This window comes from Solanum stenotomum, chromosome 5 (assembly GCF_019186545.1).
Source record: "Solanum stenotomum isolate F172 chromosome 5, ASM1918654v1, whole genome shotgun sequence".
Taxonomy (NCBI): Eukaryota; Viridiplantae; Streptophyta; class Magnoliopsida; order Solanales; family Solanaceae; genus Solanum; species Solanum stenotomum.
The window spans coordinates 51,013,492-51,029,414 of NC_064286.1; the positions used below are offsets into that span (position 1 = coordinate 51,013,492).

Below are 15,923 nucleotides of genomic sequence, written 5' to 3' on the forward strand. Positions count from 1 at the left end.
TAACATTTTTTAATTTGTTCTTATGTTTTCCAGCATTGTAGCAAGTATATTAAAATGGATATATCAAGTTATCAACTTCTTAAACTAAATTCTATAGTTCTAACTTTCAATTTATTACTTATAAAATTACTATTACAATTGTATAATGCTTGCCTTAGTAGAAAGATGAACAGGAAAACATACTTCATTCCCTATCACAAAATGGTCTGTTCATATGTTCTACAATACCATAATGTAATAGACAAGATAGCTTAGTTCCTATTTTGATATGTCGTAATGTGTTTAGCTAGTGGCATTAAGTAATCTTTAGATTATTTATCTCATTACGTATATCATAGTAATGAGACAAATTATCTCATATACGTAAAGAAAGAACTTATCTTGAGATAACTTATTCCCAACAAAAAGACCAGTACATTTGATATTTATCAGAGGTGTAAATACATATCCTCTGTATGTAATAATACATCTCCTTGTTTTTGATATTCAGAGAATATTTTCCATAACATTTTGACGAACCAAACATGAGAAAATTGGAAAACATCCCCACGACTTATGTTATTTTCACATCCATCCTGAATGGCACCAATGGGACAAAAAGAAATGATATTGGTTTGATGAGAAATTTTGATACATCAAGTTCTGTTTGCCAGGATGAAGAGAGCTAAAAGTGCAGATTACATATAGCTGTATATCTTATCATTCAACTAAGTACTGGACAGAGATATTATATCAGCAAGCTGAAAGTTGGGAGGGGGATGAACATGAAGAACAGATCGATTTTGGTGTGGATGGATACACATCGAGTCTTAGTACTATTTTGGATTACCACTCTCGTCACCAGGTTTGTCTCGAAACCTATAATTCAGTAAACTTTAAACACAAGGAGATCTGTTCAGGATTGTTTTTCTGTCTTCCGCTGCGTGTTATGAACATTGTGCAATCTTCAGAACAAGAATTTANATCCTAAATGGAACCAATGGGAAGAAAGAAATGATATTGGTTTGATGAGAAATATTGATACATCAAGTTCTGTTTGACAGGATGAAGAGAGCTAAAAGTGCAGATTATATATAGCTGTATATCTTATCATTCAACTAAGTACTGGACAGAGATATTATATCAGCAAGCTGAAAGTTGGGATGGGGATGAACATGAAGAACAGATCGATCTTGACATGGATACACAGAGTCTTAGTACTATTTTGGATTACGACTCTCGTCACCAGGTTTGTCTCGAAACCTATATTTAAGTAAATTTTAAACACAAGGAGATCTGTTCAGGATTGTGTTTCTGTCTTCCACTGCGTGTTATGAACATTGTGCAATCTTCTGAACAAGAATTTATACTTGCTATAGAAGAGTTATGGAGCCATCGCCAAGAAGTGGAGAGTGATAAGCTGAGGAGTACGAACCGGCATGGGAGTTGATCATACAGAACAAGGTCTAGGTGAGAGGTTAGTCAGTTCCAAGGCCTGCCATTTAAGCTCCGCAGGGAAGTCAGCAAAACAGCCAATTCTTGGTCCAGCACCTGTTGACCACACCAAGGGAAGTTGATACGACTTTGTAAACTTCTCGGAATGAATCCTTCGTAGTATTGGAGTCCTTGGCACCTCTGCTATTGGGATCTGAAGACTGCATGAGAGGGATCGGTTATAGTTACTCGTTTGAGCTACCAGATTCCAGGCTGATTCCAAGGGAAGGTCTGTTTTCTCTTCCTTTGGAAGATCAGCTTGAGAAGGAGAATCTGATAGAGCTGAAAAATCAGATGTATAGCCACTTCCAATAGATTTTCTGTCTCCATAGCTGTCATAGTCTTCATTTGATTTTCTTATCTGATGATAGATCAGAAAAGACGAGGATTATATTAGTTTCAAAGTGGACGATTCATCGTGAGAAAAGGCAGGTAAAATCATTATTAGAGTAGTCAGTAAGGTAAGCACAGCTCGACTAATTGAGATTTAAACTTAGAATGGACAAAAATGTTCTTTAATCTTATGGTCTTTAACATGTCATGTGGAATGTTCAAATTGAAGAGTCACCAAAAAAGGAAAGAGACATTTTTTTTAAAATGGACTAAAAAGGGAGTAATAGTTCATTTTGTTTCCTTTCTATCTGTTATAGGAAAGGTGAACAATTCCAGTGATTTAAATCCCGATTTTGATGGCCTGAAGGGCTTGCATCTCTCCTGAATTCTACTTCTCTATATCTTTAACACTTCCTTGGTGCCTTTCCTAATATAAATTTCTCAATAAATCTGATTGTTCAGAGTTCTGGAACATTAGGCATTAAAAGGAGTAACACTGAGCACAAAAAAGAACAAGAAAAAGAAAAGACCAACCTCAACTTCATCCAGGTTGACCCCATTTTCATTAAGAAATGATAAAAAGCTGTCAAGCCTATCTTCTGTTGGGCGATAATGTCCACTATATGCTGAAATAGACTGAAAGAAATAACATGTCAAGAAAACAGCTAAGTTACAAGCAGATGATTGTAAACAGAAACTTAGACTCAAGCTTTCGAGTTGCATGCAAAGAATTCAGGAAGCATACCGTCCTTCTTTAACACCATTCAGTTGCAAATAAAGCAGCTGAATACATTTATGTAAAGAACAGCTTTCTTCTTCTAGAGTTTCATCTATAAGAGTCAGGGTGAATGACGAGAAGAAACATAGAAGGTGGTATATCAACTTGGATTGTGTAGTTTTATGAGTGATGAAAAGAATCGTTCAGTAAGGAAGAGTACTTTACGAACATTAGACTTTAACTGGATATTGTCACTGTCATACACAAGTATTTTCTCATTTGAGAAAGTATGAGTTCAGCATTAGCCATGCAGCAGCCAGCTGATATTGGTTTAAAGTCGGAAGACATCAAGTGTGAGTAAAAGGGACAAAAACTACCTAATCAGTATGGTTGGAAATATACACTCTTAACTACTACCACAAACCGCTACAAGAGTACAACTTAGATGACAGAAGCAATTGAAATAATTGAGATAACAGAAACTTATATACCATAACTCTTCCATCCTTTACCACTAGTCTTCCAGCAGCCGAAGTAGCTCCACCAGCAAGAAAGCTGGAATGATGAAACATCCCTTTCTTTTTCTGAGAAACATTATAAAAACAAACCTTATCATGAATAACAAGGAATCAAGGATAANAGATTTTAAATTTTTCCAAAAAATGACTATTTCCAAATTTCAAGCTTCTTCATATTCATTTTAAATTGTCGGATGTTACAGTAACTATTTTACCACTCACCTCACCAGCATAGAGTCTTCTTGACGTGCTCATCACAAAAATCCACTTTGCCCCTGGCAACCCTTTAGTTGTATCAAGAACATCTCCAGTTTTCTCATTCACAATTTTTCCTTCAGCAACAATATATTCATAATGTTCTCTCTCTTGCTGATTAAAGAAAGATTAGGAGGAAGGAATCAGGAACCGCATGCTAATATCAAGCAACGCGACTTAAGGATAATGCAGAAGTTAACAGCTTCACTTAAGCGACAAAATAGGCAACTTGAACAAGGAAAAGAACTACATATACACCAGATAGTGTAAAATGGTGCAAATCAGATTTGAAGACTAAAGAGTAACAGCGTCAACACAAGTACTTAACCGGTTGTCAGTTTATAATTAATGATTGATGTTAAGACTCATGATATGCAGTGGATAAGTAACAAAAGATTCAACACATACAGGTCCAAGGTACTTGATACTTTGCTTCTGAAGCTTAGATCTTGGACATTCTTCGAGATCAACCTTTTTGCCATCTCCAAGATCCAACCTGCAGATTTTAAGAAACTTCTAAGTAAACTTACAGACCATCCGTCAGGATTCTTACATCTTATAAATAGATTCACAGAAAAATACATGCCGTCTTATCCTTGTGGCAAAGTTGCACCAGAGAAAAGAGAAGTCAATAGTGCAGAATGTTCTTGGACTCCATAACAAAGTAAAATAAGAATATTCAACCAAGATATAGTAAAATAATTCATCTAGACTTCAAAACTTTATGAGAAACACATGCATTTCCTTTTGGGTAAGAAACATTATACAATCTTGAAATAGGCTTTCACTTATTTGGATATTATCCTATCACTATGAATGGAAATCAAAATTACAGCTCTGGTTGTAGCGTTTGCTTCGAATGCAAAACGTTTCAAGTTAGATATGTGTCTAGGTTCATACACATCTTGATCATGGTCTTGGGTAATTCTCATTCCTTGAGCTAATTTTTGGGGTTAAACTAGTCCCATGGTGCATTTTCTTAAATTTTTGGAAAAGGAATTTCAGACCAAACACAACTTGAGAGAAGTCATTTCACTTTCTACAAAAAAGTTGGAAAAATCTTAAACAATGAATTTTTTAAAAATAATTTCTGAACAAACAATGTCAAAAATCTTACCAAAAGAAGAAGGGCTGACCACATTCAGTTTTACACCATTCTTGATAATAAATATGCAAGTTATGCCCATAACGATGGCGTGGGTCAATCTATAGTGGAACAATACCAAGGTTAAAAAAAACAAAAATTACAAAAATCAACAAATTAACTGGGAAATTTTCAAACAGAGCAGCAAAGTGAAAAGCCAGAGGAGAAAGGTACTACACTCACCGCCTCAATCCAGTGTTGAAAAGCCAATTTCTGAGCTTTGGCGTCTTTGGACAGACCTTTACCAACCTGAGCAATACGGAATTATATTTGAAATTTCCTCTTTTATTTCTTTAGAATCTGCCTGAAAGTTGTTTTATTATGACTGGAAATACAAAGACTTAATGATCAAAAACACATCTTATTCACGAGTTTCACACCCCAACTATCATTTGTCACTGTCTATGTAAAAACACATCTCGACCAACTATCAATTGTTTCCTTTTCTTACTTGTACTATCAAAATCTACTCAACTAGGCGTGTTCTAATATACATAGATGATGATAGTGTAGAAAAATGGAACAGCTTCTGATAGTCTAGAAAAGGAAACAACTGACAGTTAGAGTGTAAAACTCGCGAAAAATTGATAGTTAAATTTTGTTTTTTGATCTCTCAAATAAAAATGTAAGAATACCTTGGAAGCATTTAAGCTTATGCGATTCCACCGGGAAGACGCTGTTTCTGGTTTTAAGAAGTTGAAGAAAGAAACTGTACTGTGATTCAATCTAGCATAATCTATAGCTTGCCACCTTCAAATTCATCACACAATAAAGAACACATAAAATATACATGATTATTCTATTATTATATACATAAATTAAAAATAATAGAGGATTTTTAAATAAAAATGTTGGTGTACAGGTTAAAGTGGTTATATTTTAAGCAATACCAGAGCACTTCAGCAACCACGGCAGAGTCAGCTAACATGCGCCGTGTACGATAACTCCTATAAACCTTCTGAACTTTCATGGCGGCATTTGAAACAGAGCTGTCGAATTCCGGCCTTCGGCGATCGGAAAAAGAAAATTGATGATGCTCATCATGAGAGCTGAAATCAAAAGTAGACAAAGAACTCACTTCCATTAAACAATAACAGAGACGGAATTTGGGAACAAAGTTTAGTAAAATAAGATAAGTTTCTCTACGAAGAGTGTGTGTTTTCGGAGTTGGGAGAACGGAATTGTTTGAACTTCATTCAGTATTCCATTAATGCATATACTCTACGTGGTTATATACGGGCTTGTTTGGCACTATAATTTAGAAAAAAAATAAAATAATGCGAACTGTTAGTGTGGTGTATTATTACTACCTTTCATTTCATTTAACGTGACGCCCTTTGATTTGATACTATAATTTTTTTTAAAAAAAAAAAGTATCCAAACTTGTGTGCTAAAATTTCATAAAGGATAAAAGTGAATTTTTATAATTAAATTGTTTCTAACAGTCTTATAATTAGAAAAATAAGGTGATACTTGGGATGTTATTTGACATACTTTTCAAATTTATGTATAATAGTATTAGTTATATCCTATATTTTATTTGATATTATGTTATGTATAATTAATATATGAATGGGGTGTTCATCATTTTCCCTATATTTATGGAGGGTCTACTTTCACATATAGTCACTCAAAATAACTTAATTACTCTCCATAGCTATAGTTTGATAATTACAATTCGTAGCTACATGTTATAGGGAGGAGAGAGGCGAGCGAGACTGAGAGAGAGAGAGGAGAGAGGCGAGCGAGAGAGGGCAAAGAGTGGAAGAGAGGTGAATTGTATATGTATATCGATTAGATAATTGTATATTATACATATGTATTTGTATATATGGCAAGCGAGATTGGGAGGGGGAGGAGAGAGGCGAGCGAGATTGGGAGAGGGAGGAGAGAGGCGACCGAGAGTGGGAGAGGGAGGAGAGAGGCGAGTGAGAGAGGGAGAGTGGGAGAGAGGTGAATTGTATATGTATATTGGTTAGATAATTGTATATAATACATATGTATTTGTATATGCTGGCGAATTAGAAATATACAAACGTGGCTAATTATACAAACTCGAAGTCAGCCCACGTAATTAATGTATAATGTTAGTCGCGAGTGATAATTATAGCAAACTATAGCTATGATGAGTAATTAAGTAGTATAAGTTTGCTAAACCGCGTAATTTTCCCTTTTATTTATAAATAAGGAGTAACTTTTTTTTGGAAATATGTCATGTTATTTTTAATATACCAAATGGTGAAATAATTTTAATATAATTACTAATAATGCATTGCCACATGTAACAAATAGAGGTCACTCGAACACTCTGTCAAAAAATCATACTATGTATATAAAAAATTATACAAAAAATATTTTTCTTACATATATATTAAATCTTAAACATTCTTAACGAAATATTTGATTTCGTCACTAATAACAAATGTAAGCATTACAATACTAATATTATTATTGTCAATATTATTGATATATATTATTTAACATTGTTCTTATATTCCCGATCAAACGATACATATGTTATCTGTTAAACAGTTAATTAAATGCACTGCAGTGCACTAACAGAAAATGTACACCTGTNTCAAGAAACTTTCTCCCCTGTAGTTAAGATGGTGACAGTTAGAGTGGTGATATCTTTAGCTGCTGCACAAGGATGGGAACTTCATCAAATGGATGTTTTTAATGCTTTTCTTCAAGGTGATTTGGATGAAGAAGTGTACATGAAAATGCCCTTGGGATTTACTCATCAAAGTGGCAAGGGGAAGGTCTGCAAGCTGACCATTTCTTTATATGGACTCAAGTAAGCTAGTAGACAATGGAACATAAAACTAACTACAGCTTTGAATGCCTTTGGATTTAATCAGAGTCACTTTGATTATTCACTATTCACTAAGCACCAAGGATCTAGTTTGGTTGTTGTATTGGTATATGTTGATGATCTGCTTATTATAGGGAATGATCACCAATTGATTTTGGAGACAAAGAAAATACTTAAAGATACCTTTAAGATCAAGGATTTGGGTGACTTAAGGTATTTCTTAGGCATTGAATTTGCCAGGAATAAAGCTGGAATTATCATGCACCAAAGAAAATATTGTCTTGAGTTGATTTCAGATATGGGGTTGTCAGGATCAAAGCCTATTAGAGCACCTATTGAGCTAAATCAAAAGCTCACCAGTGCTGAATTTGATCTGCATTTTCCTCAAGAATCCAAGACTGACAAGCTGTTAAAGGATCCTGGTATATATCAGAAGTTAGTAGGAAGACTTTTACACTTAACCATAACTAGGCCTGACATAGCATTTGCTGTACAAAATCTCAGTCAATATATGCATGAACCAAAGACATCTCACATGGAGGCTGCAATCAGGGTGGTTAAATATGTCAAACAATCTCCAGGTTTGGGAATTTTTATGTCTTCTTCCAGCACCAATCAAATGTCAGCTTATTGTGATGCTGATTGGGCCTCATGTGCCAACACTAGAAAGTCCATTACTGGATACCTAGTGACTTATGGAAACTCTTTAATTTCGTGGAAGTCCAAGAAACAAAGCACCATCTCGCGTAGCTCAGCAGAGGCTGAATACAGGAGTCTAGCCTCTACAGTAGCTGAAATTGTGTGGCTAGTTGGCTTATTCAAGGAGTTAGGGATCTCCTTGCAGTTACCAGTTCCTATACATTGTGACAGCAAATCAGCTATTCAGATTGCTGTCAATCCAGTCTTTCACGAACGCATCAAGCATATTGACATTGATTGTCACTTTATCCGAGAAAAAATACAACTTGGATTGGTTCAACCAATGTATATCAACACAAAAGAGCAGCCAGCAGATCTACTTACCAAAGGACTCACAAGCAATCAACATTCTTATCTTGTTTCCAAGCTAGGATTGAAGAATATTTTTCATACTCCTAGCTTGAGGGAGGATGTTAAACAGTTAATTAAATGCACTGCAGTGCACTAACAGAAAATGTACACCTGTCAGTCTAGTTGTTAGAGTTAGTTAAATTAACTGCTTCAGTTTAGAATATAAATAGTGTTGTATAGATTGTAATAGCTAAGCTTTCTCATTCACTCATTGTTCATGAGTTCAATACAGAATTTTCTCTCTTCTTCTCCTTCAATCAGTCTCTCTCAAATTGTTATTTCTCTCCATTGATTAGTTAGAATTCACTGAAGTTTACATGGTATCAAAGCCGGTTTGAAGCAGATCTAGGGATTTATCTCGAGATTTTTTTAGCATAGATCGAGAGATTCTGCAATGGCGATCGAGGATGAATCAGTGGATGAAATTCGTGGTGGAACTGGAGGAGCTGTATCGAGGGGAGGTTCGGTGATTCTAGATCACAATCACCCGCTCTACTTGAGCTCTTCTGATGTTCCAGGAGCATTATCTGTTGGAATTCAATTGCTCGGCATGGAAAACTACACTTTGTGGAGTCGAGCAATGGAGATAGCATTGCTAGGAAGAAACAAGTTAGGTTTCGTAGATGGATCAGTTTCCAGGAGTGATTATGAAGGCGACTTGAAGAAGATTTAGGATCGATGTAATGCGATCGTAATTTTATGGCTTACATGTAATGTGAGCAAGGATCTGCTTAGTGGAATCTTATATGCATCAAGTGCACACAAAGTTTGGATTGATTTGAAGGAACGTTTCGATAAAGTGAATGGATTGAGACTGTATCAACTCCACAGGGGAATATTCACATTAACACAAGGAGTTTCCACAGTTTCTTCTTATTACACAAAGTTAAAGAGTCTATGGGATGAATATGACTCAATTTTGCCTCTACCAAGGTGTGACTGTCACAAATCTAAGGAGTTTGTTGAGCAAATGCAATATCAACGTCTTTTACAATTTTTGATGGGTTTGAATGAAAGCTATTCGCAGGCAAGGGGACAGATCTTAATGATGAATGGTTTGCCTAACGTTAATCAAGCATATGCAATGGTGATTCAAGATGAAAGTCAAAAAGGAATTGCTGGAGTTGTTCATGATGGAATGGAACCTACAACTATGTCTGCTTCAAGACAAATTGGAACCAAACAGTTCCAAAAGAAAGGATACAACAATTTCTATTGTGATTTCTGTCACATGAAGGGTCATACAAGGGATAGATGCTACAAATTGATGAAATGTGAACATTGTCATGCTACAGGGCATGTTAAGAGCAATTGTTATCAATTGATTGGGTACCCTGCAGATTTCAAATCAAAGAAAAAGGTCAATGCTATTTTTGGAGGACATGTGCAAAATGATTCAGGATGCTGCCATGAAGATTTACAGAAGAGTGCTAATGCTGCCATAGAAGGGAAGGTGTGTGATGATCAAATGGTTACACAGGATCAGCTTATGCAGTTGATGAATAAAGCCACACCAGAACAATTAAAACAGATGCTAAATGTACTAAACATGAACATCACAAGCCATCCACATAGGAGTGTTCACATGGCAGGTAATCCTATGAAACTTATGAACTGGATAGTCGACTCAGGGTGCACAGATCATTTGATAAGCAGTAAACAACACTTACATGATGAGATCATTGTGAGAAATGCAGGAAAAGTGCAACTACTAACAAGTGATTCAGCTTTCATTTCCCATATTGGAAATGTTCAGTTGAATGAAGGTGAAGTAATTAGGGATGTGTTGTGTGTTCCAGCATTCAAGTTTAATCTATTGTCAGTTTCGAAATTGACAAAAGAATTGAACTGTTGTGTTTCTTTTTTTCCCACATGTTGTATATTTCAGGACCTCTCATCTGGGAAGGTGAAGGGGATTGGTGATATAGAGGATGGTCTTTATGTACTGAAAATGCAAGAGATGCAACAAAGAAACGTGAATGCAATCAGGACAATGTCTGCTGTTGGGAAAGCCATTGATCCTGCCCTTTGGCATATGAGGTTGGGACATGTTCCTATGGGAGTACTTAAAAGAATAAAGGCTTTCACTGATTGTAGTAATTTTACTTTGAAACAGTGTAGTATTTGTCCACAGGCTAGACAAACTAGAGTTCCTTATCCTATTAGTAATAGTAAAGCAGATGATGTTTTTGATTTGGTACACATGGATGTTTGGGGGCCTTACAAGATGTCTACTCACAATGGGAAGAGGTATTTCCTCACTTTAGTTGATGATCATTCTAGGTGGACATGGGTTTTCTTACTTGCTTTAAAGTCCTATGTGACTTCCTTAAACAAATATGATCCTGTGCATCTAGCACATGGTCCTCCTCCACATGTTCTTCTCCCAGTGTGCATGAAGGTGAGGTTACCTCAGTAGGACCTGGTTCTTTATCAGAAAGCCCAGTAACAAAAGTAGTTGACATTCCACTTTCAACATGACCAGAAGAAATCAATATCTCACTTTCAACATGATTAGGCATAGTGACAATAGGTGGTTGGATTTCATTTCCACCAAGATCAAGAAAGTGCATGCCCTCATCAGAATCATCATTATGTGTTCGAAATGGGAATAAGTTTTCATGAAAGATAACATCTCTGCTCACAAATATAGTTTTAGACTCCATGTCATATAACTTGTATCCCTTTTGAGTGACTGCATATCCAAGTAACACTGCCTTCCTTGCCCTAGGTGCAAATTTATCTCCCTTCAAGAGATTTGTAGCAAAATAAAGACATCCCACTACTCTAAGATGATACAAAGAAGGTTGTTTATCATAAAGCAGTTCATATGGGGTCTTGTTGCCCAATGTAGTAAGAGGAATTCTATTGATGATGTATACTGCAGTCTCCACACACTCCCCCCAAAACTGGCCAGGAAGATTACTTTGTATTTCGATTGCTCTAGCAGTCTCCAAAATATGCCTGTGCTTCCTCTCTACAACACCATTTTGTTGTGGTGTATGAGGACAAGAGCTTTGATGTAATACCCCATTTGATGTAAACAATTCACTACAATTTGTATTAAAGAATTCACCTTCATTATCAGATCTAAACACTTTAACAATTCTGCCAAACTGTGTTTTTATCATTGATAGGAATTGTTTAAGGACTACAATCACATCGGACTTTAAAGCAAGTAAGAAAACCCATGTCCACCTAGAATGATCATCAACTATGGCAAGCAAATTATGTCTTACCTGGAAAAGCAACTAAAAATTGTTTATACTCCATAGGTGATGTTGTGGATTATGCTAGTACTTCAGTCCCTTATAAGAGTTTTCTGACAAAGATCTCACAAGAGCAAGAGCCTAAAACATATTATGAAACAGTGAAAGATAGCAGATGGATTGAAGCCATGCAAAGTGAAATTCAGGCCTTAGAGGAGAACCACACATGGAAAATTGTACAGCTGCCTATGGATAAGAAAGCTATAGGATGTAAGTGGGTGTACAAGATAAAGTATAATGCCAATGGTGAAGTGGATAGATTCAAAGCTCGACTAGTTGCCAAGGGATACAATCAGAGAGAAACCTTGGATTATCAAGAAACTTTCTCCCCTGTAGTTAAGATGGTGACAGTTAGAGTGGTGATATCTTTAGCTGCTGCACAAGGATGGGAACTTCATCAAATGGATGTTTTTAATGCTTTTCTTCAAGGTGATTTGGATGAAGAAGTGTACATGAAAATGCCCTTGGGATTTACTCATCAAAGTGGCAAGGGGAAGGTCTGCAAGCTGACCATTTCTTTATATGGACTCAAGTAAGCTAGTAGACAATGGAACATAAAACTAACTACAGCTTTGAATGCCTTTGGATTTAATCAGAGTCACTTTGATTATTCACTATTCACTAAGCACCAAGGATCTAGTTTGGTTGTTGTATTGGNAAAAAGTATTCAAACTTGTGTGCTAAAATTTCATAAAGGATAAAAGTGAATTTTTATAATTAAATTGTTTCTAATAGTCTTATAATTAGAAATAAGGTGATACTTGGGAACTTTTATTTGATACTTAGGTATATCCTATATTTTATTTGATATTATGTTATGTATAACTAATATATGAATGGGGTGTTCATCATTTTCCCTATATTTATGGAGGGTCTGCTACATTTTATAAAGAGGAACTTTCACATATAGCCACTCAAAATAGTTTAATTATTTTCCATAGCTATAGTTTGATAATTACAATTCGTAGCTACATGTTATAGAGAGGAGAGAGGCGAGCGAGAGAGGGCAAAGAGTGGTAGAGAGGTGAATTGTATAAGTATATCGGTTAGATAATTGTATATTATACATATGTATTTGTACATATGGCAAGCGAGATTGGGAGAGGGAGGAGAGAGGCTAGCGAGATTGGGAGAGGGAGGAGAGAGGCGAGTGATAAAGGGAAGAGAGTGGGAGAGAGGTGAATTGTATATGTTTATCGATTAGATAATTGTATATTATACATATGCATTTGTATATATGGCAAGCGAGATTGGGAGAGGGAGGAGAGAGGCTAGCGAGATTGGGAGAGGGAGGAGAGAGGCGAGCGAGATTGGGAGAGGGAGGAGAGAGGCAAGCGAGATTGGGAGGAGAGAGGTGAATTGTATATGCATATTGGTTAGATAATTGTATATTATACATATGTATTTGTATATTCTGGCGAATTATAAATATACAAATGTGGCTAATTATACAAACTCGAAGTCAGCCCACGTAATCAATGTATAATGTTAGTCGCGAGTGGTAATTATAGCAAACTATAGCTATGATGAGTAATTAAGTAATATAAGTTTGCTTAACCGCGTAATTTTCCTTTTTATAAATAAGGAGTAACTTTTTTTAGAAATATGTCATGTTATTTTTAATATACCAAATGGTGAAATAATTTTAATATAATTACTAATAATGCATTGCCACATGTAACAAATAGAGGTCACTCGAACACTCTGTCAAAAAATCATACTATGTATATAAAAAATTATACAAAAAATATTTTTCTTACATATATATTAAATCTTAAACATTCTTAACGAAATATTTGATTTCGTCACTAATAACAAATGTAAGCAATAAAATACTAATATTATTATTGTCAATATTATTGATATATATTATTCAACACTATTCTTATATCCCCGATCAAACCATACCTATGTTATCTTGATGGTCTGGCCACCCGTCAGTGCTGTCATACCATTTTGGGGAAATAATATTTAGTCAACTCCACGCAGTGTTGGTGGGCTAATATTTTATTTTCAACATTAGAAATACTAAATATATTGATATAATGATTAATTTATATTTGCATTGTGTAACAATTATTAAAAATCGAAGCTTTTTCCACGAAAAAATTCATTTGTGATTCGATTTTAATTTCTAGTTAGATATGAAGGGATCTTATTAATATCACTACACTCTTTCACAGTAGTTTTAACGTAGTTATTGTCATACGCAAAAATAAATTAAAGAAATAAAAATTATTTAAGATCATATAAAAAGATAAGTTTTGCTTCCAATTCGATGTGAAAGCTTGATACCATGATTTAAAAAAGAACTAGATTATCGCTCTTAGGTATAGTAACTCAATTCAAAAGTTAACTCTTCACGAGTATCATATAAGAAAGATAAATATGCTTCCCACCCACCGATGTGGGAAACTCAATACAGAATAGTACATGTTATGGATTTAGCTGAATCTAATAATTTTGATCTAAATATTATATTTATTTTTAAAAATTATTAAATATATTTAAATTAACAACATACAACTTCAATAAATTAAAATTTGAATTTATAAACTTCAAATCGACAGATTTTTTTTCTCGAAGAAAACTTAAAAGAAACAGTTGAGATAATGAGATCATTGAATTCAAGGTTTGATTTAATGAGATTTAAATTGGAAAAGTGACTGCTGAACCATCTAGTTCCAGCAAGACAAAGATCTAATAATTGGTTTCATTTTTTCTTCTCCTACCATATTTAGTTAGGTCCCCAAATGTTATAGACCATAAATATGCTTGTAAACTAGTACTACTAATAGTAGTTAGATTGATGAGGACGAAAGGTTGTTGCATGGGTCCATTAAACATTTCGCGCGGGGATATTTTAGTACCTCAGTTGATTTGATTATTTAAATTTGTATTTTGTTGGTGGAAGTTTGATTTCTCATGTTGTCATTCCATATCTCAATATTTGTTTATTTATTTTGAAAATGCATAATATATAAATATGTTCTTTCATTTGGTTTTAGTTGACATCTATGCCCTCCAATTTCGGGTGTGCACAAGTAGACACTTAAACTTGTATAAAATTGAACAAATAGACATGTGTATCGTACGTGACACAATACAAGTAGGACATCATGTAGGACGAATGTGTCTATTTGTTCTATTTTATACAAGTTTAAGTGTCTACTTGTGCACACCCAAAGTTAAAGGTCATAGTTGTCAGTTAAGGTCAAGTTAAGAGTCATGTTCATGTATTATGCCTTTTGAAAAAGAATATTTAGGGGGCGTTTCGTTTGAAGATAAGTTATGTTTGAATTAGTTATATAAAGATTAATTATGTTGAGAGTAGTTATCTTGGTATTATTTCTTATTAATTGTTTAATTTAATTTGTTGTATTAAAAATAACATATATGACTTATTTTTGTTAAAAAGAAATTCTTTGTGTACAAAAATACATTCCTATCAATTTTTCTCTTGTGGGGTTAGGGGCGGATATAGAGGAAGCTGAGGGTGTTCACTAGATCCTCTTCAACAAAAAAATGATTATGTATATTTAAATCCCCTTAACACAAGAGTAAGGATTGACTTAGTGATGATTTACGAGTTTAGAATTTACTTTACTGTTTTTCAAGTATAAATCTCAAATATTATAGTATTTTAATACTATAGTATTTTATTTTTTGAACTCCCGTAATAAAAAAAATTCCCTCCGCCACGTGGGGATCTTATTTACATAAACTATTAACACGTCTATCAGAATACTTCTATATATATATATATATACTCCTCTGCATGGCCCAATTATTTGCCACGTGGGGATCTTATTTACATAAACTATTAACACGTCTATCAAGTTGACGCTGTCTATTCAGGAGAAGGTCCCATGGTGTATGTTATTTGCGGATGACATAGTACTGATTGATGAGACGCGGGACAGAGTTAATGCGCGGTTGGAGGTGTGGAGACATACGCTGGAGTCCAAAGGGTTCAGGTTGAGTAGGACCAAAACAGAATATTTGGGGTGCAAATTCAGTGATGTGGTGGATGAGACAGATGTGGAAGTGAGACTTGCCGCACAAATCATTCCTAAGAAGGAAAGTTTTAAGTATCTTGGGGCTGTAATCCAAGGGAGTGGTGACATCAACGATGATGTCACACATTGCATTGGGGCTGCTTGGATGAAATGTAGGCTTGCCTCTGGAGTATTGTGTGATAAGAAAATTCCACCGAAACTTAAAGGTAAGTTTTACAGAGTGGTAGTTAGACCGGCCTTGTTGTATGGAGCGGAGTGTTGGCCAGTCAAGAACGCACACGTTCATAAAATGCATGTTGTGGAGATGAGGATGTTGAGATGGATGTGTG

The 15,923-nt window shown here is 35.0% G+C and overlaps 1 protein-coding gene across 1 annotated transcript; it reads right to left on the bottom strand.

The window, feature by feature from the left end:
- Positions 1–1,069: 1,069 nt before the first annotated feature.
- LOC125866007 (IQ domain-containing protein IQM3-like) lies at positions 1,070–5,600 on the bottom strand. The gene is made up of 9 exons (XM_049546286.1): positions 5,332–5,600; positions 5,077–5,191; positions 4,625–4,690; positions 4,415–4,503; positions 3,706–3,793; positions 3,265–3,411; positions 3,016–3,108; positions 2,341–2,442; positions 1,070–1,834 (listed from the first exon to the last, which is right to left on the bottom strand). The coding sequence occupies exons 1-9, from the start codon at positions 5,523–5,525 to the stop codon at positions 1,430–1,432; spliced, it is 1,299 nt and encodes a 432-aa protein (XP_049402243.1). The 5' UTR covers positions 5,526–5,600; the 3' UTR covers positions 1,070–1,429.
- Between the last annotated feature and the right edge of the window lie 10,323 nt (positions 5,601–15,923).

Coding starts and splice junctions, on each gene's coding strand:
- LOC125866007 (XM_049546286.1), bottom strand. CDS start 5,525: ATGGAAGTGAGTTCTTTGTCTACTTTTGATTTCAGCTCTCATGATGAG. Junction 3,794..4,414: donor GGTCAGCCCTTCTTCTTTTG/GTAAGATTTTTG, acceptor TAAAATCTGCAG/GTTGGATCTTGGAGATGGCA. Junction 2,443..3,015: donor TAAAGGATGGAAGAGTTATG/GTATATAAGTTT, acceptor TATTTCTTTCAG/TCTATTTCAGCATATAGTGG.